The 21626-nt window shown below is 39.3% G+C and overlaps 1 protein-coding gene and 1 long non-coding RNA gene across 12 annotated transcripts in view; one reads left to right on the top strand and one right to left on the bottom strand.

The window, feature by feature from the left end:
- Nucleotides 1–21626, bottom strand: part of FRY (FRY microtubule binding protein) — a 337838-nt gene that overhangs the window by 166507 nt on the left and 149705 nt on the right. For all 10 annotated transcript variants that reach the window (XM_042996220.1, XM_015544523.2, XM_042995799.1 and 7 more), the window contains 4 exons: nucleotides 6899–7038; nucleotides 2747–2837; nucleotides 2461–2540; nucleotides 2265–2345 (listed from right to left, as the gene is read on the bottom strand). In XM_042996220.1, coding sequence (XP_042852154.1) covers nucleotides 2265–2345; nucleotides 2461–2540; nucleotides 2747–2837; nucleotides 6899–7038 — 392 coding nt within the window. The remainder of the gene's footprint in view (nucleotides 1–2264; nucleotides 2346–2460; nucleotides 2541–2746; nucleotides 2838–6898; nucleotides 7039–21626) is intronic.
- LOC122241184 lies at nucleotides 1805–20457 on the top strand. 2 transcript variants are annotated; one of them, XR_006221212.1, is made up of 3 exons: nucleotides 1805–2063; nucleotides 14721–15829; nucleotides 19882–20457. It is a non-coding gene; the product is annotated as an uncharacterized LOC122241184 (long non-coding RNA). The 2 variants fall into 2 exon arrangements; XR_006221217.1 differs by lacking the exon at nucleotides 19882–20457 and adding an exon at nucleotides 19130–19251.

Raw genomic sequence — 21626 nt, 5'->3', positions numbered from 1 at the left:
TTTGGGCAAATATCACAAACCAGCAAAATTTTTTCCCCTTGCCGGTAGGAGTTAAGTGCATTAGCACTAGGAAGATTAAAAATAGTGATTTTGCTAAAACGTAAAGACCAAAACTAAGTATTAACAACTACAGTCAGAATAAAGACAATATTTCATATGCATTACCGGCTAGATATAAAATCTAAAATTAGAACTGTTACATTACTCGCTTATTTGGGAAACAAAAAAAAGATAACCACTCTGTAGTAGATAAGCATACATCCTTTTTTCCCCCACTGAGAACAAAGGAAACAGTACTTTCCTAAGTCAATGACAAAGTAATGCTTCTGGCCTACTCATGAGAAAGAGTAATGTGATAATTTGGATTATGACACTAGTTGAAGATTGTATCATCTATCAATAAAGGTTACCTATACACTGACTAGGTGAGAATACAGCACTGTGATTACTATACATTACTGCAGGTACTGTAAGAACTCACTGGCCAAAGGGTTCTCTTATGAGTGGAAAGTACTGGAGCATTGTCCAAATTGAGACATTTCACATACTTGGCTATTGCAGAATTAGGACAAATACTGACATCATGGAAATTTAAAAAAAACACGGTTGGCAAGAAAACACTGGACGGGTGGATCATAGATCTGACCTAATATGGAAATTCCTATAGCCTTAGAGTGTTGCTTGCTTATGACATTGTTTTTCAATTCATTCATAACTAACTCAAAACTGATGTGGCTAAGAAAGGTCATTCTAAGGAAACCAATATTGTTTGCATAATCCACAAAAACTAAGAAAAACACAAAAGCCATTTTTTGGCAAATTAAACTTTCCAAACGATAGTATAAGAGAATAGGGCTGAGGTAATACCAAGAGGAATTACACAGGAATATGTTGAGATTTTCAGGGTTTGACACAAATCAGCCGAACACATAGCAATAACTCATTTTTCTGATCTTTTATAGGAATGAGGTGCATACATATGAATCAAGCTGCCAGGCAATTGAAGCTTATCCCTTAAAAATGCTAATACTTTTATTGTTAGTTGCAATAAAAAATATATTATGCTTTTTTTTCTTGATGACTCATGAACCACAATTATTACAATGGGCTACGATAAAAGCGTGATATGATCTCATGCAAAATGGCCCAGGTAACACTGTAGTTTTTTCAGGGTGCTTTGGTTACTTTTTCTTTCCTCTCCGTTGTTGCCAGTCTTTGAGCTTGATATTTCTCACGGCATCAGTGTGTCTACCTCTCTTCCATCTAACAGCGATGTTTTAGGGGTTCGAAAAAATAGCTACCCGAGATGGATAAACTGGGTTAGAGTAAGTAAGTCACACTGAAGAGTTCTGGGGGTCTGTTGCCTGAGTTCTTGTCTATGTTTGGCTAGGTGAGGTTGCTGAGTAAACATTTTCAAAACTTTTTGTTTTTTGATAATTGGGTATTTCCATGCTACTAAGTTAGGAAACGCCATCTCTTCTTGAAGATAAAAATCTCTTTCTGAAGATTGTATTTCATAAGCATCAGGGCATCATGTTGCTTTAAGCCCAACTCTTCGCCTGGATTCGCATTATGTCTCTGGCTCATTTTGCCTCACCTAGGCATTCGGGATCTTGCCTGATGTGCCTCGGGGTTGAGTAAGATGAAGACGGGTGAACAAGGTGTGACATCACTTTTGGAAGAAGTATATTATTGGTAATGGTCTAACACCACTTTGTTCTAGCCTGCTAAGTAGCGTTATGGGGCCAGATAAATTTAGCAATGAGAATTTTCCCCCGACTTGTTTCCATGACAGAGTCTGGGACATTTTTAGCTCAGCTGAGTTAAGTAAGCTCTATAGTAAAGGGACATTCTAGAATGGAATTTTCCCATTCACAGATGATAGATATCGTAGCTACACGCTCAGAGAATACAGAAAACAAGACTCCTCAAAGTGGTAAACTTCTTTGGAATATTTGTGGCAGAGAGGAAAGCAATTTGGTTCGTCCGGTTCTTTCTTTGATGCAGTAGTCTGAAACTCATGGACTCCTGGTAGCCCCTGGCCCAAATGCCGGGTAAAAAAGGTAGGGGAGAAAACAATTGAAAAAGACTTGGTACTTGCCTCGAGGGCGCTTTTAGTCAATTTCAGAGACATGAAACCCATAGCAAAAAAAAAAGACCTTAGCTCTCTGAAAGCTCACACACAGTCCCTTCCTGAGAATGGAGCTGGGCTGCGATAGGGGAGGGGCTCAAGATCTTATGGTAGAGGGCTGACGTTCACTTACTTAGCTTGTGCCAACACTCCAATGACTTCTGCGTACAGGTCTGCCACGATGTGCATATTTCCAGTGTTAGGACCAAGGTACCTAAATAAGATACGATGAGATGAGTTAGGGATCCCTGGTCATCTAAAAAGAGCAAACTTGTTTTAGTTTTAAGTGCCCAACTTCTTCAAAATTCTAAAGAGACAAATTACTTTACCCTTCTTTGTACTTAAAGTGCTTGAAAGCCAAGTTAATAACATCATGTATTAGACTGTCTATTACAGGATGGAGTGGAATCTGAAAAGAAAAAAAAAGATCGCTTTAACTTGGAAGAGATTATTAAAGATCACATCAGTAATAGTACTTCTGTGATCCTTAGCAATCAATAAACATAATTCATATGACCCAATATTTGAAATTCATGGACAATTTAAAACTTAGATTTTAAAAACATAAGTAGTTTTCAGATAAACCTTATCTAAAAGAAACATTAAATTACTGACCTGTTTCAAAACTTCTATTAATACTAAAGAAAAAATGAAATCAATGGCGAGGTCGCGTCTTTCCATTAAATAATCACGCTGTTGTTCATCACTGTAAAATACAAAATATTCATATTCAGTGGCACTGAAAAAAATTCTCGGAGTGCTACAATTCGCCAGACATCTAGGGCTCATTCCCAGTGGACTGCAAACCAGATTTGCTATTTCAAGATTGCAGGGGTAAATATATGCTAATGCTTTTTGTTACCAGTGAGGTGCAGTGAACTAACACAGGATCAGAATATTTGACTTCAAATTTCAACTTTTCAGCCATGTCAACTTGAGTAGCTATCTGTGAATCTACAAGCTCATCCTGTGGGCTCTTCCAAGGTAACTTTCTGGAATCCTATCATCTCTAGAACAGATACAGATGCAGGGCAGGGCTGTCATATGGGAGGTATATATTGAGAAGCACCTATGAAAGAAGCTACACAACGTAGAGAATAATAAGGACGTAGTACCATGATCAGCTACAGCAGGACTATGGAGGGTGGGGAAAGGTTAGGAGCCATGTCTCTCTCTCTCCCTCTCTTTCTCTTTTGTTTCCATGCCTCTTTCCTCGTGACCTTCTGCCACTTGAAGTTTGTGAAAGAAGAGAAATGTGAATGGGGTGGTGGGAGAGAGAATGGTTATAAAGCAGGTGGAAGAAGAGGTAGAAAGAAGCAAAGTGGAGTCATTTGAACTCACTCAAAAGTCAGGGAGCTGAATAAGCGCTGTCAAAGGACAGAAATGTCAGTCTACCTCCATCCCACCCCCCCACCCCGGGTTCTGCTTATCTAACATACTAACTGAAGGCTGACTGGGAATGGAACAAAGAAAGACAAATTAAACGATGGCTGAGACTCTAGCACAGAATAGTGGCTACGAGCATTGGCTTTGGTGTGGAACAGTCGTAGGTTAAAATGATGCCTCTTCTATTTACCAGTAACAATGGGAATGATAATAGCAATTACAGAAGGGTTTGCTTGAGTATTAAATAAGATAAAGTGTGTAATATGTTTAGCATAGTCTCTCAAACATGTAAATGCTCCATCCTTGCAATTTTAAGTAAAAGCAATGAGAAAGGAGGACCAGAGTTGGGCTTGTCAGGCAGGTATTTTCAAAATAAATCAAGAATATTAAAAAAAAGTTTTAATGTTTATTTATTTTTGAGAGACAGAGAGACAGAGTATGAGTAGGGGAGTGCCAGACAGAGAGGGAGACACAGAATCCAAGCAGGCTCCTGGCCCTAAGCCGTCAGCACAGAGTCTGACGCGGGGCTCGAACCCACAAACTGTGAGATCATGACCTAAGCTGAAGTTGGACCAACTGAGCCACCCAGGCACCCCAAGAATATTTTCAATATGGAGTATTTTTTTTTTGCTTCAGTCAAAGGGAATGAGAAGAAAGGAAGGTGATATGTACGATATAAAAAAGAACTTCTGGAGAAGCTCTATAACCATAAACAAGCCAAGTAAAGGCTGGCGAGTGACAGAATGGGTTAGCAAGGGAAGTTGCAGCTCTAACTCTCAAGGAGAAATGTATGGACAGGGTAGGAGCTCATTCATTCACAATTATTGCAAATAGTCTTGCCAGGAGGGAGAGCACTGGGCCAAACCATCTATCTGAAGTCCTTCAAGACCCACTAGAACTTGGAAGAGCTCCTGCCAGCTGGAGGAGAGGAAAACACATGCAACTGCCTTAAAAAAGAACATTCATCAAGCCTGACCTAGAGATTATAGCATGGAATAAGTAAACAAGATGTTTGAAGACTGAAAGGAAGGAGAACTTTCAAAGATGGCCAGCAGCAATAGAGAGAAAATGGTTGTGTTGGATGGCCAATAAAGGTCTTTAAAAGGGACCAGAGGACCTTGAGAAAGTAGCAGTTCTCGGCAGGGAAAAAAACTTTAAACCCCGGATTCCATTTTATTTAATAAGCCAATTTATGCTTTCAAATAAAAGTAAGACCTATACTTTTCCAATAATGAATTCAACTTTATTGCTGGTTTGAGGTCTAACTGCCGGGAGCCAGCAGCATCTGACAAATTTATTTGGCAGTCAAAATGTTGATATTATACTAATCTTAGAGATTGTAACCCTAGTATACATCTGTCACACTTAACTGTTTTCGGTTGCTTGTGCTTTTCTCTAAAGTTCCTCTTTTTTTGTTTTCCCTAGTAACAGAAACTCTCATTATTACCTACATCATGCTCTAGATACCCTCATTCTTTTGGCTTTCTCCCAAACACACATTCTTATTTTGGACGTCCAAATGCTAATTAAATGCTGCTGAGTCAAATTTCACTGTCCTGATGCTATATTTGATGTTGGCAATTACTCTGATCTCCTGAAAACAATTAGTAACGTGAGTTTTAAAATACTATTTTCAAGGGTTCCTGGCTGGCTCAGTCTGTAACATGCAACTCTTGATCTCAGGGTCGTGAGTTCAAGCCCCATGTTGGGCATGGAGCCTCTTAAAAAAAAAAAAAAAAAAAAAAAATATATATATATATATATATATATATATATATATATATATATACACACACACACACACAAAGTAAAATAATATATATATTATATATATAATCATTTTCAATATTTTCAATACAAAAAGAAATAAATTCATGGAAAATCTAGTTTTAGTAACTAAATTATGACAAAACAGAGAAACAAAACTAAAACTCCCTTAATTCAATTAAAACTGCCCCATTCTTCATCCCCAAGGAAAGGTTTAATATCTACTCATAAACTAACATGTAATATGGGAAGAATAATAAAATGATACCATTAATTTATTAATCTCACAGTCTGAACCAATTTTAGAATTGAGACTTTACCTTTCAAATTTGATATATCAAAAAAATATTTGTGAGAAGAGACTGCTAATTAGTATGAGATTTCTTTTCAGGGTTATGAAATGTTCTGGAATTAGTGGTGATGGCTGTACAACCTTGTGAATATACTAAAAAACACAGAATTATGCACTTTAAAAGAATGAATTTTGCCAGGTATAAGTTATATCTTAATAAAAAATTCCTTGTCTTCAACTAAAAAAGGATTCAATACAAAAAGTTATTAATTTCTCTTCCAAACAAAATGATTAACAAATGATTGAACCTTGCATAAACTCAAGCATGTTATAAAATGAAATCACAACTCTGGATGAAATGTAATTCATTTCATGACATTGAGAAGTGGATATTTTTAAAAAAGCATTAGAAGTGTCAAGAAATAATGAGAGACATAAATCACTCACAAGAAGTAGTTAATATCTGATTTTCTGAGTGATTCATTTCTGTCTTTACTGTTTTAAAAAGTGCACCATCAATTCATATGGAGATGTTTTTAAAATAATCTTTTTTTTTAAGAAAAGGTAAATATAGTCAACTTTCTTATATTTACTTATATTTCAAACATATGAATTCCATAGATTTATGTAAACTTTGGGGGGATGGCACCTTCATTTGACAGTAAAAGAATCTTAAATTTTATGGTTGCTAAAAGGTTCATGTAGCAGCAAGTTCCACTTTTCAAATCCGTAAGAGAAGGGGGAGCACAGAATAATACAAATGTCGGCTGCAAGGGAAGTTCGAGATGAGGTAATCTGACTTCCCTGTTTCGCTAGTGAAGAGACGAAAGTACAGAGAGGTCGTGAGCTGCCCAAAGTCACAGGGCTCATGCATGGCACCTCCAGGCCTACTGCTAAGGTCCTGTCCAGCCTCCTTCCCATGACGGCACACCAGGCACTCAAAGTTACTGACAAGGACTAGGCAGCACCATGTGGGGCCTGCTACAGCCTTTCTGCTTTTAGGTGCAGACTGGAAGAGAGAGGGCTCAGGAAAGTAGCAAGGTAATCTAGGGCCCTTTACACCTGCCCCACCAATGTCAAAATAAGGCTGAGTGTGTCTTTTCAACCTGTGACAAGTGGCAGTGACTGGCACTCCCACTGCTAGACAAGGGGCCACCTGTGCCACCTGCTAGGTATCCATGCATAGGCAGGAAGATTTAGATGATGCATAAATCCCATTTTGATTTATGTTTCTGAAAGAGAGAAAGAAGAAAGAAAGAAAGAAAGAAAGAAAGAAAGAAAGAAAGAAAGATCCTCATAATTCCTACACATAAGAAATGTACCTTTTTGATTTATTGCTTGTTCTTGGTCTGTATTCATGTGATTCATCCTCAATGCCATTTTGCCTTTTATACCAGTCAAACAATGTACGCAGAATGGAAGGCAGGCAGTACTCAGAAAGGGAGCTCATTGAGCTGATGACCTATAGAGAAAAAGAGGTGATAAAAAGGCTTTGGTGGCTCTGGCAATTACTGAAATACTTTTCATTTCACAAATAACTCCAAGCTATATTTCTTATTTATCACACGTTTCCCTTAACAATCTTTATGAGTACATTCCCAAGAGGCCAAATCTTATAATGTTTACAGATGTTCCTTATATAATAATTTTGTGGTTCAAGAAAGTTAATTACTTTGACTTCCTTTCATTCTAGAAGTCAGATGTTAATTGCACACAGGTTATTCATGGACTGCAGAGAAATTATTTTCCCACACCGTCCAAGAAGTACAGTGCCTTGTACTCCTTAGGTCTCAAAAATGCTTGTTGTAGAAATAAAAACATTAATTGACACAATCACATTAATTGTTTAGGGGAAATAAGCAAGCCTAGCTCCCAAACAAACAACCCAAGTGGTAATGTAACATAATGTATGGTTTTCTGCCCATAATCATTCATTCACTCATCTGAGGTAGGCTCCAAATTAGACTCAAGAACCAGCAGCAATAATTTATTGTCTATCACCTTGAAGGCAAACCACTCCCCTCTTTTTTAAACAACAAATATGTCTTTGAGAGACGAGTTATTCCAATTTCCTTTTCTGGAAAGATTCATGATGTTTTGCTACTTATCATGGAAAAAATGAACCTCAATTGCCATCTCATACCATGTACAATGATTAACTGAAAAAAATCATACTATAAAAAACCTAAACTGTAAAACTTCTGAAGAAAACGTAGGAGAAAAATCTTTGTGACTCTGGGTCAGCCTAGGATTCCTTAAGTAACACATCAAGAGCAAAGTCCATGATAATTTGAAACTGAAAGTCATCAAAATTAAAAGATTCTGTTCTGGGGATGAAAGGTTGGTTCAATATTCACCAAGCAATAAACATAATACACCACATTAACGAAATAAAGGATAAATAATCATATGATCATCTCAGTAGATGCAGAAAAGACATTTGACAAAATTTGACATCATTTATGATAAAAATGCTTAATAAAGTGGGTTTAGAGGGAACATACCCCAACATCATAAAGGCCATACGTGGAAAACCCACAGATAACATCATACTCTGTGGTGAAAACTGGGAGCTTTCCTTTAAGATCAGGAATAAAACAAGAATGTCCATTATTCACCAGAGTTCTAGAAGGCCTAGCCACAGCAAGCAGATGAGAAAAATAAAAGGCGTCCATGTTGGTAAGAAAGAAGTAAGGCTGTCACTAATTGCAGATGACATGATACCATATACATATGATATATACATATCATATACATATATGTATGGCTATATACACACCGTATACATGGTATGGCTATATACATACATATATATAACCCTAAAGACTCCACTGAAAAACCATTCGAAGCAATAAAATAATTCAGAAAAGTGACAGGATACAAAATCAATACACAGAAATCAGCTGCATTTCTACACACTAATAACAAAGTAGGGAAAGAAAAATTAAGAAAACAATTCCATTTACAATTGTATGAAACAGAATAAAATACCTAGGAATAAACTTAATCAAGGATATGAAAGAACTATTAGGACATTGATGAAAGAAATTGAAGAATTTGACACAAAGGAAAGATATTTCATCTTCATGGATTGTAAGAATTAATATTGTTGCAACATCCATACTACTGACAGCAATCTACAGATTCAATGAAATTCTATCAAAATACCAAGAGCATTTTTCACAGAACTAGAATAATAATACTAGAAAAATAATGCGATTTTTATGGAACTTCAAAAGATACTAATTGGCCAAAGCCATCTTGAAAAAGAAGAACAAAGCTGGAGGTATCACAATTCCAGATTTGAAGATACACTATAAAGCTATAGTAATCAAAACAGTATGGTACCAGCACAAAAACAGCCACATAAAACAATGGAACAGAATATAGAGTACAGAAAGAAACCCACGCTTATATGGTCAATTAATCAGTGACAAGGGAGGCATGAATACAAAATGGGGAAAAGAGTCTCTTCAATAAATGGTGCTGGGAAAACTGGACAGCTACATGCAGAGGAACGAAACTGGACCACTTTCTTACACAAAAATAAACTCAAATTGGATTAAAGACACTTAAATGGGAAACATAAAACTACAAACCTTCTAGAAGAAAGCATAGACAGTAATTTCTCTGACATCGGCTGTAGCAACGTATTTCTAGATATGTCTCTTCGGGCATGGGAAACAAAAGCAAAAATAAACTCGTGGGACTAAACCATCAACAAAATGAAAAGGCAACCTACTGAATGGGAGAAGATACTTGCATATCTGAGAAGGAGTCAACATACAAAATATATTAAACACTTCTACAACTCAACACGAGAAACCCACCAAACAATCCAACTAAAAATGGGCAGAGGACCTAAACAGACATTTTTTTTCCAAAGGAGACAAACAGATGGCAAACAGATATGAGAGAGAGACAGAGAGACAGAGAGAGAGAGAGAGAGAGAGAGAGCCCACACACAAGTGGAGGAGGGGCAGAGGGAGGGAGAGGGAGAATCTTCAGCAGATTCCACACCCAGCGTACTAGCATAGAGCCTGACGTGGGGCTTGGTCTCATGACTGTGAGATCATGACCTGAACCAAAATCAAGAGTCAGACGCTTAACCGACTGAGCCCCCCATGTGCCCCCCGACAAGATTTCTTACAGGCAAATTATGACCTGCGGTGCCAATGAGACAATGATAACATAGGCATCTCCAACACTGCTGATAGAAGAAAAAAGTTGGCACAACATATCGGGAGGAAATTTGGAAATGTGATCAAGAACTTCATAAATGCTTCTCAAGAAGCCCATTCCTAGGAATTTATCTCAAATACATAATTAGAGATGAGTAAGAATGTTCAGGACAGCATTATATTATAGAAAAAACGGGACATCTAAATGTCCAACTATATATCTTAATACAATGTGGAATGTGAGGCAGACTACCTATGAAACCATTAAAAATCACACTTCAAAAATATCTAATGACATGAAAATATTCATCATATGTTACTTGGAAGAAGAATGAAAAACCGTTTAATTGGTGAGGTTTGCACTTGGCACGGACACTACGTAAGTATGCATATAGCAAACACAACCAGGGGTAGGTAAACCAACATACTGAGAGTGCGTGTAGACCCCGCAGGTTGTCAGGACGGAGATCACTAGAGGCAGGGGGTAGGTGAGAGTTGAAGAGAAATGAAGGGAGGATTTTACCTGGGCCTTTTTTAGAAAGGGGATAAATTTGAGACAAGAGTCAAGAAGAAAGCTAAGCAAAGACTCAAGGCAGGAAGCCTATGGTAATGAAGGTGCAAAAATTGTTTGTTCATAATAATTACAGTGATTAATTTAATGAAAGTTTTGATTGAACCGAAAGAAGACATATTTGGCTGGTGCAGGGACTTGGGTATATCGGAGAGAAGAAAAATAATGTTGGAAATTTTAAGCTGGAACTAAATCAGAGAAGTTACTTAATGCTAGTCTGAAAAATTACAGTTTTCTTCTCTAGAAAATGGGAAGCCCCTAAAGATTTCTGAATAGGAAAATGTGCCCATAGAAACGTTGGGGAAGTTTAATCCAGCAGTGATGTGTAGGTTAGACCAAGGGTGTTTGCCAATAGAGGTGGTCAGTGCCAACAGAGGTGGTCAGAACAGACACACACACGCACACGCGCACGCGCACACACACACACATGCAGGCACACACGCACTCTCGAATTGAATGAGGTTACTGCAACAGTTCCAGGCACACAGTGATCACAGCTTGAGCCGGGAAGTGGCAGGAGAAATGGAAAACCTTAGTTAACTTAAAATGTTTCTGTAGTTAAGCAGGCGAGGCTTAACTTCTTTTTATAAAGGAAACTAGAGCAATGGGAGTTGAAGAGCTTCCTGTCAATGGGACTTTCCACTGTCACCTTTAAAAGAAGCTCCAAGATTGAACAGAACAATTATGTGTCCTTCCTCAGATTCTGTGTCTTGAGAGCCTTATTTCTTGCTGTCTTGTAATTATGGTTATATGTACATACACAAAATTGTACATTGTCGCTAGCTATGGTTTAATAGAAGTTAAGTATCAATAGGCTATTGCATTCTGCCCACCCTGTGAACCGAGTCACCATCAGTTTTTAATTGAAAAATATCGAATTATTTTTTTAAAAAGAGACCCTATCCTCGCTCCCCCCCACACTGTAATATCCACAGCCACGACGTATCTTCCCGTTGTTCCTGTGGATGTAACAGTGGTAAATTTGGGGAACAAAGCAAATTAGGGATGTCAAGGGGATAATTTACTAGTTCTCTCTAAGCTACCCAAGCACAAAAAAGGATACTTCTCCAATCACTACCATCTAAGATATTTTGAATTGGGGACTGAAGGGGGTTCCTCCCAGAAGGGGAAAAAACCCAGGATCTGGAGTCCTTCACCATAGGTTAATTCTGCCTTAATTATCACATGTGTAATAAAATCCCCAACCATCTACTATCATATTTCAGTAATTCAAAAATACTTGTGTAAGTCTGGACAGGACTTAAGGAGACACGATGACTAAATATGATGTGGTATCCTAGACGGTATCCTGGAACAGAAAAGAGATATTTGCGAAAAACAAATAAAACAAATCCAGAATTTAGTTAATAATGATGCACTGATGTTGGTTTCTTATTGTGACAAATGTACATGGTAACGTAAGATGTTAATAAAAGAAATTGGGTGTGGGAACAGGACAACTGTCTGTACTTTCTTTGCAAGCTTTCTGTAGATTAAAAACTATTCAAAAATAAAAAAAAAGTTTATTTAGAAAACACCTATGTGGGAGATTTACATGCTTCTGTCATTTACTACAGACCCAAAAAGGAGATATAAACCTACATTTGTCCCCTAATTGTCTCTGGGTAGAGCTCACAATGTTTAGCAGTTTCACTCACTTAGATGTAACCCACATTCTCCATAGAGAATGTCAATAGTATTCTTTAAACCTCAGCCATAATTTTTTTTTACCCATTAAAAAGTCATCGTGAAGCCATTCTTGGTATTATATCTACTGGGCATACTTTCCACGGCAAATACATCGAGACCATCGTAGAAGAGGAGAAAGGTCAGCACTGGGTGGATGTGTGTGTTTTTTCCATCTCTCTGTTACTGCCCTGTTACTGTTAAAGTCCAGGCTTGTCAGGAAGGAAGGGTGGAATTTGCAAAGACCTGGCCCTCAAAGCTCAGGAAGGGAGGAAGGTCTAGCTGGCTTCTTGGTTACTCAACTCCTTCATTTACGGGAAGCAGAGCCAATGGCGAGATGAATTCTAGCTCTGTGTTGCTGTTGAAAGGGGGCAGGCCCATTTACAAAGATGTTCTTGTTGCATTTAAATGATCATATTCTTCCATCATAGATGAGCTAGGTACTGTGGAGCTTGAGGAGATGAATTGCACAGAATCACAGAACTATTTCATACTGGTGTTTTGCTTTGGGGGGAGGGGATAGAGGGGAATACTAAATGTACTTTGCAAATGTTTTCTTAATGTTTATTTTGGCATTTTATGTATAAATAGGCTGAAAGAGACTGTCCATTATGCTGTAGGGAAGGCATTCATTTTTCATAAGCATTTTATTATAGTTTCTGAATGCAAAGAAGGAAACTTTACATAAATATTTGAATGATTACTCGGTGGAGTCATTCCGTATCTTCCAGTAACAAGGTTGACTTGCCCCGAGTGGTGTGTTTAGTGAATAATTTTAAAGTAACTTCATTGATAGTTTAATTTTTCAAACTAGTTCAGGTGGCCAAGCCCCGGGGGGTCAGGTTACTGTCTATGAACTACCACAAAATGTTGATCTGTGGAAGTAATCCAAATGCAATTTTTTTACTGGATCATATATCGTACTAGTGCTAGATTATAGCAATCAGTGATGACATATACCAGAGGCTTAAGAATATTACAAAAACTTAAAATTATACAAATCTGTGTATTACATTTTTCATGCAAATTAGGAAAAGATCTTTATTATATGACTTTGATATCCTGGTCTATTTTGTGGAACACCACGTTCCACGGGAGAATAATTTAAGAACCACTGAATAACACTAATGTGAATCCAACGTCAGTTAGTTTTTACTCTTAATTGCTTACGTTTTTCACTTCTACGTTTTAAATAGATTTTGATGGAATTGTAGCATTAGAATCAGTGTTGAAGCACTAGAATTTCACCTGCTTCCTTTCCAGAAAAATTATTACTGCCCAAGATAGTAAAAAGTTATTTTCACTCTACTATAGATGTATGGGCTTGGTTTACCATGTTTCTTGTTTGTAGATGGTATTTTTAATGTATTAAGAAACTAAGGCACTACAAAAGTATGTAAACATATGTCTAGAAGAAAACCCCATAGAAGTTACTTGGAATGTCTGAGCAAATTATGTGAAATTTATAGAGACAGCACTGGTCACACTGAATTGCAAATAGCTGCATTAAATAATGTTCTCAGCACAGATGACTGATCCTTCACAAGCTACATTTTCATAATTTCATCAGTGTATTGAGAAGATCAGATGGTCCTAAGTTCAAGTTACAGCTCTGCCCTTCATTGGCTGTACGAGCTTGGATGTGTCCATTTCTCTGAGGCTCCATGTTTCCCGCTGTGAAATGGGACTGAAGAATACTTAACCTCACTGGGGTTTTAGGAAGAGTAAAAGATGAGATACTATAAAGTGTGCGGCACATAACAGACCTTCGAAAACGTCTATTTTCCTCTTCCATTTCTAAATATTGAAACTGAAGCACAGACATAAAAATTTTTGACTTTGAAAGGATCTTAGACTAAGTTAATAACAGAATGAATGATAGAAATTATTGACAGAATTTTATTTATGACAGCTGATAAATGGTGCTTTCAGGCGTATTGTGTAAAAAAAAAAAAAAAAAAAAAAAAAAAAAGGACCCACCTGTCTCTGATCCAAGCACAAACTACTAAGGCCTCCATTTAGAACCCTTGTAGCTTTTAGGGACACCTGGGTGGCTCAGTTGGTTAAACGTCTGACTCTTGGTCTCAGCTCAGGTCATGATCTTACGGTTCGTATCCAGCCTGGCATTGGGCTCTGTGCTGATGGTGTGGAGCCTGCTTGGGATTCTTGCTTTCTCCCCCTCTCCATCTCTACCCTACTGCCCCTGTCTCTGTTTCTCTCAAAAAAACACCAAAAAACAAAAAAAAAACTTAAAAAAAAATAAGAACACTTGCAGCTTGGTGTGTGTTCCCACACTTTTCTGGCTCCAGGAGCTGCCAACGTGGTACATTCCAAATGTTCACTTGTAGAGGTCTCCAAGCAATGCTGGTCCTACATTAGCCCCATAAAAGAAAGGTAGGGAACACCAGGCTCCCCGAGTTTGCTGCAGGCAACAGCTCACTCTGGGAAAGGACAATGACATGGCAACTATTATGGAACCAGAATGAATAGGCTGAATAAAACCAATTATTGGGAGCCCAGTTTACGTACACATCAGACTTTCAGGAACCTCAATCATCAGAAAACATTGAGCCCAAACGCGAATGAAAAATGGACACACCCATTGGCAAAAGATATGGTGTTAAGCTCTTGTAGGTCATTCAGCACAAGACGTTCTGTAAAACACACACAGGTCTCATCTGATTCTGTTCTCCCCTCTCTCACCAGATAACCTGTTCTTCTGGCCAAATTCCAAATCAGCCAAGAATTGATGATGCTTCCTCTTCCTGCCTCACTTCTTCATCTCAGACATCTGGTTTCTGTGCTTGCCACACTCCCGACAGTTTACAGAAAAGATCAGAAAGGGCAAGCCTACTGGCCAACCAATGGCCTTTTGTAGTCATCCCCCTCCAAGTCTCGTGAGCAAATGACACTCTTTCTCGGGTTCTCCTTGAACCGCTTTCTTTCTCAGGATCCGGTGATGCGGCCAGTCTTATGTACCTTATATACTCTCTTATCTCCCATATGATTACTTATGCAGTGCTGAAGCACATTAAGACCATCCACCTGCGAAAATAAGGATTTGGATTCTAATTCTAGTTGTTCTGGCACAAGCTCCTTTGGGGAGTAATCGTCCTTTACCACATCAAGAGGAAATAACTTTCACTTACTGATTATGACTGTTTTAAGAAACAAAATTGGAGTAATTTTTCAAATAGAAAACATCATACAGTATACAATTGCTTGTATCATTTAACTTACTGCATGTTTTGGTCATAATGAGATAGAAGCAAAAGTCTAAAAACCAAGGGCAGAGAAAATTGACAAGAAAGCACATGTAGCTGGAAGGTATATGAGATGATGAAGATTCCGTTATTACTTTTTTCAAGAGCCACAGTTTTCATCTCTGTGTGTAATGTAGCCACCGACTGTCATTGGTACATCCTCCACCAGGTGAGGGTCCCATACTTCTTCAGGTGAGGGTTACTTTGGAGTACTGTTTTTCGCTTTTTAAAATGGGTTAACTTGATATCTCAGCTGCCCCTGGTGACCTTTAACCCAGGTCCACACTCATCATAGGCAAGCTACTGTGTCATCTGAGAACCCAAAATAAAATGCCTTGGACTTTATATTTAAAAAGGATATCTATAAACTTGGATAGCAGAAGAAAGATTTCACTTGAGGTTCAAATGGGGAGCTCACCTTTCATTCATAGGACCCTCTCCAACAGACCACAGACAGAGAACTCATCACCAGCGCCATGATGATGCCCTGGTACACCGCCTTTTAATTTCAGTGTTGCCAGTCATAATCAGCTAGCGTGACTCAGCTCGAACGTAAGTTTTTCAAACTATTGAATATTAATCTATCAGCTATGAAAATGCGTTCTGTATGTCAGCAAATAACACTGCAGCAAAAGGCTCTCTCATCGCTGGTGTCCAGGGAGCCCGTGGCTGCTACCGTCTCCCCCTTCCGTGAGGGTCTCTATTCTGCTGCCATCATGGGCCAGCCCTGCCCTAGAAAGCTGAATCTTCTGAGGCTCTTGTACTTTCCCGGCCACCTTTTCTCTCAGGCCACTCTTCAAATCTCAACTTCTTGGTCCATGCAGTTCCTGCCTGGCATGATGCAACCCGAATTTCATCTGGATGACAGAGATCTTTAAAATGCCCCTGTGCCTTGGTGGCTTCCTGTGACACACCTGTCCACCTTCCAAGCATCGTTAACTGCCCCCCTAACCTGAGTTCCCATAGCACTTGAAATATACCTCTGCTATAGCATTCGCTTTGCACTATCATTTGTTTGGATATCGGTCTTCTTCCTGGGATTGAGAATTCCTCGAGGGCAGGAACCCTATCTTACTGATTTTGTAACCCCAGAACCTTGCACAGATCCTAGTACGCTTGTGCACTCAGTATTTGTTGAATTGAACAGAAGTGGTTCCAAATCATGGTTGAAAACTACAGTTACTTTTTATTTCCCCTTTCAACCAATATTGATTCTTCTTATATAATTTTACACACATTCTTTCCAGTTCCATTGTCTCCATCTCAGTTTGGGCCTATTTGGTGTCAAATCTTTATCATAATACTCAAACTCCCCAAATGCCTCCCAACTTCAAGGATCTCTCCATTCATGAACCTGCTACCTCGGGGTTAAGATCAAGTTGCCACTTTGATCCATTTGACACCCAGTATGTATGAGAGAAAGCCCCACCCACTGCCATTAAAAGTCCTCCACAGTCTGATCCCTAACACTGGAGGCCAGCTGGAAAATTTTGTGTCTCAGGAGAAAACGATGCATTGTTCAGAGCTCAACTCTCTGGGGGTTGTCTAATTTAAGTCTGCAGGCACTCTGCACCTTTTAATGCCTTTGAGCTATTTTAAAATTGTGCATATGAGGGGCATCTGGGTGGCTCAGTCGGTTAAGCGTCCAACTTCAGCTCAGGTCATGATCTCGCGGTCCGTGAGTTCAAGCCCCGCATCGGGCTCTGTGCTGACAGCTCAGAGCCTGGAGCCTGCTTCAGATTCTGTGTCTCCCTCTCTCTCTGACTCTCCCCCGTTCATGCTCTGTCTCTCTCTGTCTCAAAAATAAATAAAACATTTAAAAAAAATTAAAAAAAATAAAATAGAATTGTGCATATGATAGAGCCATTCATCAGTCCTCAAAGATAACTCATAATGTCCTTTTTCTGTTCAGGACCTTGGCACATTTCCAATCCTCCTCACCATCAACACCCGGCAAAATCCTGTTGCTTCTGTTGTTTTAGGCACCTGACAAACTATATCCGCTTCTAGAAAGATTTTTCAGCCACTCGGCCCTAAAGTGTATGTCTTCTGTTCACTGAAATCTCACGATGTTTACTGTCTGTACTACCCATGTGGTACTTCTTACACACATGGACCCCTGTCGGAGTGGTCTGTCCACTGCCTTAACCTCTTCTGGATCTGAAGCTCCTGGAATGTAGGGACCACATCCTTACATCTCTTTGTCCCACACAGAGCTTTGTGTGCATGTACACACACACACACACACACACACACTTTTTTTTTTTAACGTTTATTTATTTTTGAGACAGAGAGAGACAGAGCATGAACAGGGGAGGGGCAGAGAGAGAGGGAGACACAGAATCTGAAACAGGCTCCAGGCTCTGAGCTGTCAGCACAGAGGTTGACGCGGGGCTCGAACTCACGGACCATGAGATCATGACCCGAGCCAAAGTCGGACGCTTAACTGACTGAGCCACCCAGGCGCCCCTACACACACACACACACACACACACACACACACACACACACACACACACACACACACTTTTAATAAACGTCTACTATAATAAAGAACATTGCCACCAGGACAATATTTTACTCATTTTACTTTCTAATCTGTGACAATTAACTTAGGCACTTAAAATAAATTACTGGCAGCATATGTTTTCAAAATGCTATTGGAAATCTCTTCCCCCTTTATTAATTCTCACTATTGGTATGACTTTCTCACTAGCAGGGACTGAAGCCGTCCCTGGCTGGCTCCCTAGTGCAGGGCAAAGCTTGCTACCTGGGGCGCACCATGCGTGGTCCTTCCATGGTGAGCTTACTTTCTAGCCTGAGGTTATAATTTGTCTGATCATCTCTCTCTGTCTTGCCCATTAGATTAGGGGCCTCTCCAGGGCAGTACCATGATTTCTTCGTGTTCATTTCATGTTTATTTCCACCAGCTGGCATACTGCTTGGTGCAGGGTTGCTGCCTGCTAGGTGCTGTGTAAGAATGTACAAATTTCATGGATATGAACTTGATCCAAAGTCAAATTCTGGGAATAACACAAATTCCAAGCTGTTCAATGTGTAAAGCAGTGACTAGTATGAGTCTTCTCCCGCTCCTACAGAGCTTTAAAAAATCCTGTTTAGACATCTTTCCAGGTGTATCCTAAACAGGGTTAGATTATCATTAGATTAGATTAAGACATATGAAGCCAAGAGTTAATTATATATAAAAGATATAGAAGAAAACTTAAGGAAACAAAGCTTTAACTCTAAATATACACATTTTAAAATTTAAACTGTAAAATTGACAAATTCTAGGGATATTCCACAGTAGGAAAAAAAAGAGGTATACAGAACTGTAAATAGTATTCTTTATTGGACATTTTGGAAAAAATAGGCTTTTATAAAATAACTGATTTTTAGATGGACGAATAATTGCCCAAAATAAAATTTCCCAATCTCTCCTCCAGCTACATGTGGCTATGTGACTAAGATCTTATCAACTGAAGGGCGCCTGGGTGGCTCAGTCGGTTGAGCGTCCGACTTCGGCTCAGGTCATGGTCTCGTGGTTCGTGAGTTCGAGCCCCGCGCCAGAGTCTGTGCTAATAAACAGCTCAGACCCTGGAGCCTGCTTCAGATTCTGTCTCTGTCTGTCTCTCTCTCTCTCTCTCTCTCTCTCTCTCCCCCCCTCCTCTGCTCATGCACTGTCTGTCTCTGTCTCTCAAAAATAAATAAATGTTAAAAAATTTTAAAAAAAGATCTTATCAACTGAATATGAACAGAAGTGGTGTGTGCAATGTTGGGGTGTTTTGGGGTTTATTTGTTTATTTTCCTATAATTCTTTTCCTATTTCTCCTTCTTACTGCCTGAATGCAGATGTAATGGCTGAGCTCCAGAAGCCAAACTAGACCATGAGATGACCTTGGGAATGTAAGCCATGCACCGGAAAACAAAAATAATATAAAGATACTAGACTGATTTTCTTTGTACTTCTTGAACAGGAGAGAGAAAGAAACTATCTTGTTCAAGCCACTGTTATTTTATGTGTCATTTGCAGTAAAACCTAATCTTAACTGATACAGGATCTGAGAGACCTTACCTGTTGAAAACTCCCCTCTGAATTCTTGCCAACTTAGTTAAAAATTTATTTTAATGTTTGTTTATTTTTGAGAGAGAGAGACAGAGAGACAGAGTGTGAGTGGGGGAGGGCAGAGAGAGACGGAGACACAGAATCCAAAGCAGGCTCCAGGCTCTGAGCTGTCAGCACAGAGCCTGACATGGGGCTCGAGCCAAAGTCGGAAGCTCAACTGACTGAGCCACCCAGGCACCCCCCCCCCCCACACACACACACTTAGTTGTTAGACATATAAGCATGTTACAAAGTAAAAAGCACAGGTTTGAGAGTCCAAACATGTGGATGCCAGACTTGGCTCCTTCAGGCTTCAGTCATATAGTGTTGGGCAAGGTCTCTGACACTCATTTCCATGAAATGTAACATAGAGATGGTGATGATGATGGCTTCTTCTCGGAGTTGTTGGAAGCAGTGATTGATGTCGGTGGAGATAATGAGAGAGAAGGGGCTTCATAAATTATACAGTATCACATGATTTTTTTGCTTCTATTTCTAGCAAGAGAAAAATGGATCATGGGCTTGTTAAGTGGAGGAGTAAACAGGGCCGTCCAGGATCAGGCACTGAACGTACACAAGCCCAGCTCTCTGCAATCTGTCATTCATGCCAGTGACGTTCAAAAGGAAGAAACTGATCAAGTATTCTCTAAACAGGGACCAGCTGCATACTGTTCAATGGATATACTTAGCATAGTGCCTATCCTATGGCAAGTACACACGAACGTCACTTCCACTCTTACTATTGGTCCCACCATCACAGCAATGGAGTCAATAGAATGCAAGGCGGTATCACCAGTATGTTCTTTTCATATACTGTGTGAATCCAGAGTAAAATCCTACTACTTGGTATTGGAACAAGGGGATTCCTAATTTGAATGTTTAATATCAAAAGACTAAGAGAGCCTGATACATCCATGGCATTGCCAATGGAACCTCAATTCTTACAATCTGGTAGCAAAACAGGAAATGGGCATAGGTGGACCAATTTCAGCCAAGATTCCTTATGGCCTGGGGGGTCTTGCTATCTTTTTTTTTTTCCAAGTTTATTTGTTTTGAGAGATACAGAGACAGCGTGAGTGGAGGAGGGGCAGAGAGAGAGGGAGACAGAGAATCCCAACCCTGACAAGGGGCTCGAACTCATGAAACCGCAAGATTGTGACCTGAGTCGAAACCAAGACTCAGACGCTTAACCAACTGAACCACTCAGGTGCCCCTATCTCTTCAAAGTGAAATAGACTTTGTAGGTTGTCTTCTCTCTTGGTTCATTTGTAAATTTATGATTTAATGATGAGAGGATAATCTTACGTGTCTTATTTGAAAATTCTCAGTGGCCATCTCACTATTGATTCACTTGTGAAGGGTCTTTCCTGCATAGAGATGTGATACAGAGCAGTGCTGCTCAAGCTTTAACGTGTGCATGGGTCACCTGGGGATCCTGTTAAGCTGCAGAATCTGATTCAGTAAGATCTGGGGCAGAGCAGAGATCGTGCATTTCAACATTCTGAGCAACAAGGTTAAAAGTATTATCGCTAATTAAGTGGCAAAGTCAGGATTTCAACCCAGGTCTATCTAATTCCAAAGGCTATCTCTTCCACAATGCTGAAATTCAGAAATAGAGGGCTGGATAATAAATGGGAAATTGTGTTTAAGCCAAATCATTTCGGATAAGTATTATCTGCAATGTTAAAATTTAGAAGCACTATTTTCCCAGAGAATAAAGAAAAATATACATTAAGTTGCAGAATTTTTTTTTTAGGAAAGGACAGTGATATTCTAGAATATGAATATCTAGGATGGGAATATGAAAGAATAGAGACAGAGAAAATAGAGTGGAAAGTTATGGAAGACAGATGACAAATATTTATATTCTTAAGGAAAAGCAAAGAGCTACAACTTATCCCATTTCCAAAATAATGACCCAAATGTTCGTCCAGGGTCTCTGACCAGCCTGGCACCTGCCAGGTGATGACTAAAGACAACACGACAAGAGAAGACGGTTCCGAGACACAGAGAGATGAAGCCCATATTCCATTTCACCAGCATTCCAGAAAACAGCCAGCTCTACCAGCAACAGAGTGCAAACCCAGAACCACACCAGCCCTCAGACACTGACTATAAGCACGAGGTTTTCAAGTCTCCCTTCGCAAACGGCTTATACAATAGAAAATGCAGAATTCAAACTTTATAACGCATCCTTACAGGTTTGGATCAAACAAGTCTGAACTTTAACAACCAGAGAATTTT

This window comes from Panthera tigris, chromosome A1 (assembly GCF_018350195.1).
Source record: "Panthera tigris isolate Pti1 chromosome A1, P.tigris_Pti1_mat1.1, whole genome shotgun sequence".
Classification (NCBI taxonomy): domain Eukaryota; kingdom Metazoa; phylum Chordata; class Mammalia; order Carnivora; family Felidae; genus Panthera; species Panthera tigris.
The sequence above is the reverse complement of the archived record's forward strand: the minus strand, read 5'-3'. Positions and strand labels throughout refer to the sequence as shown.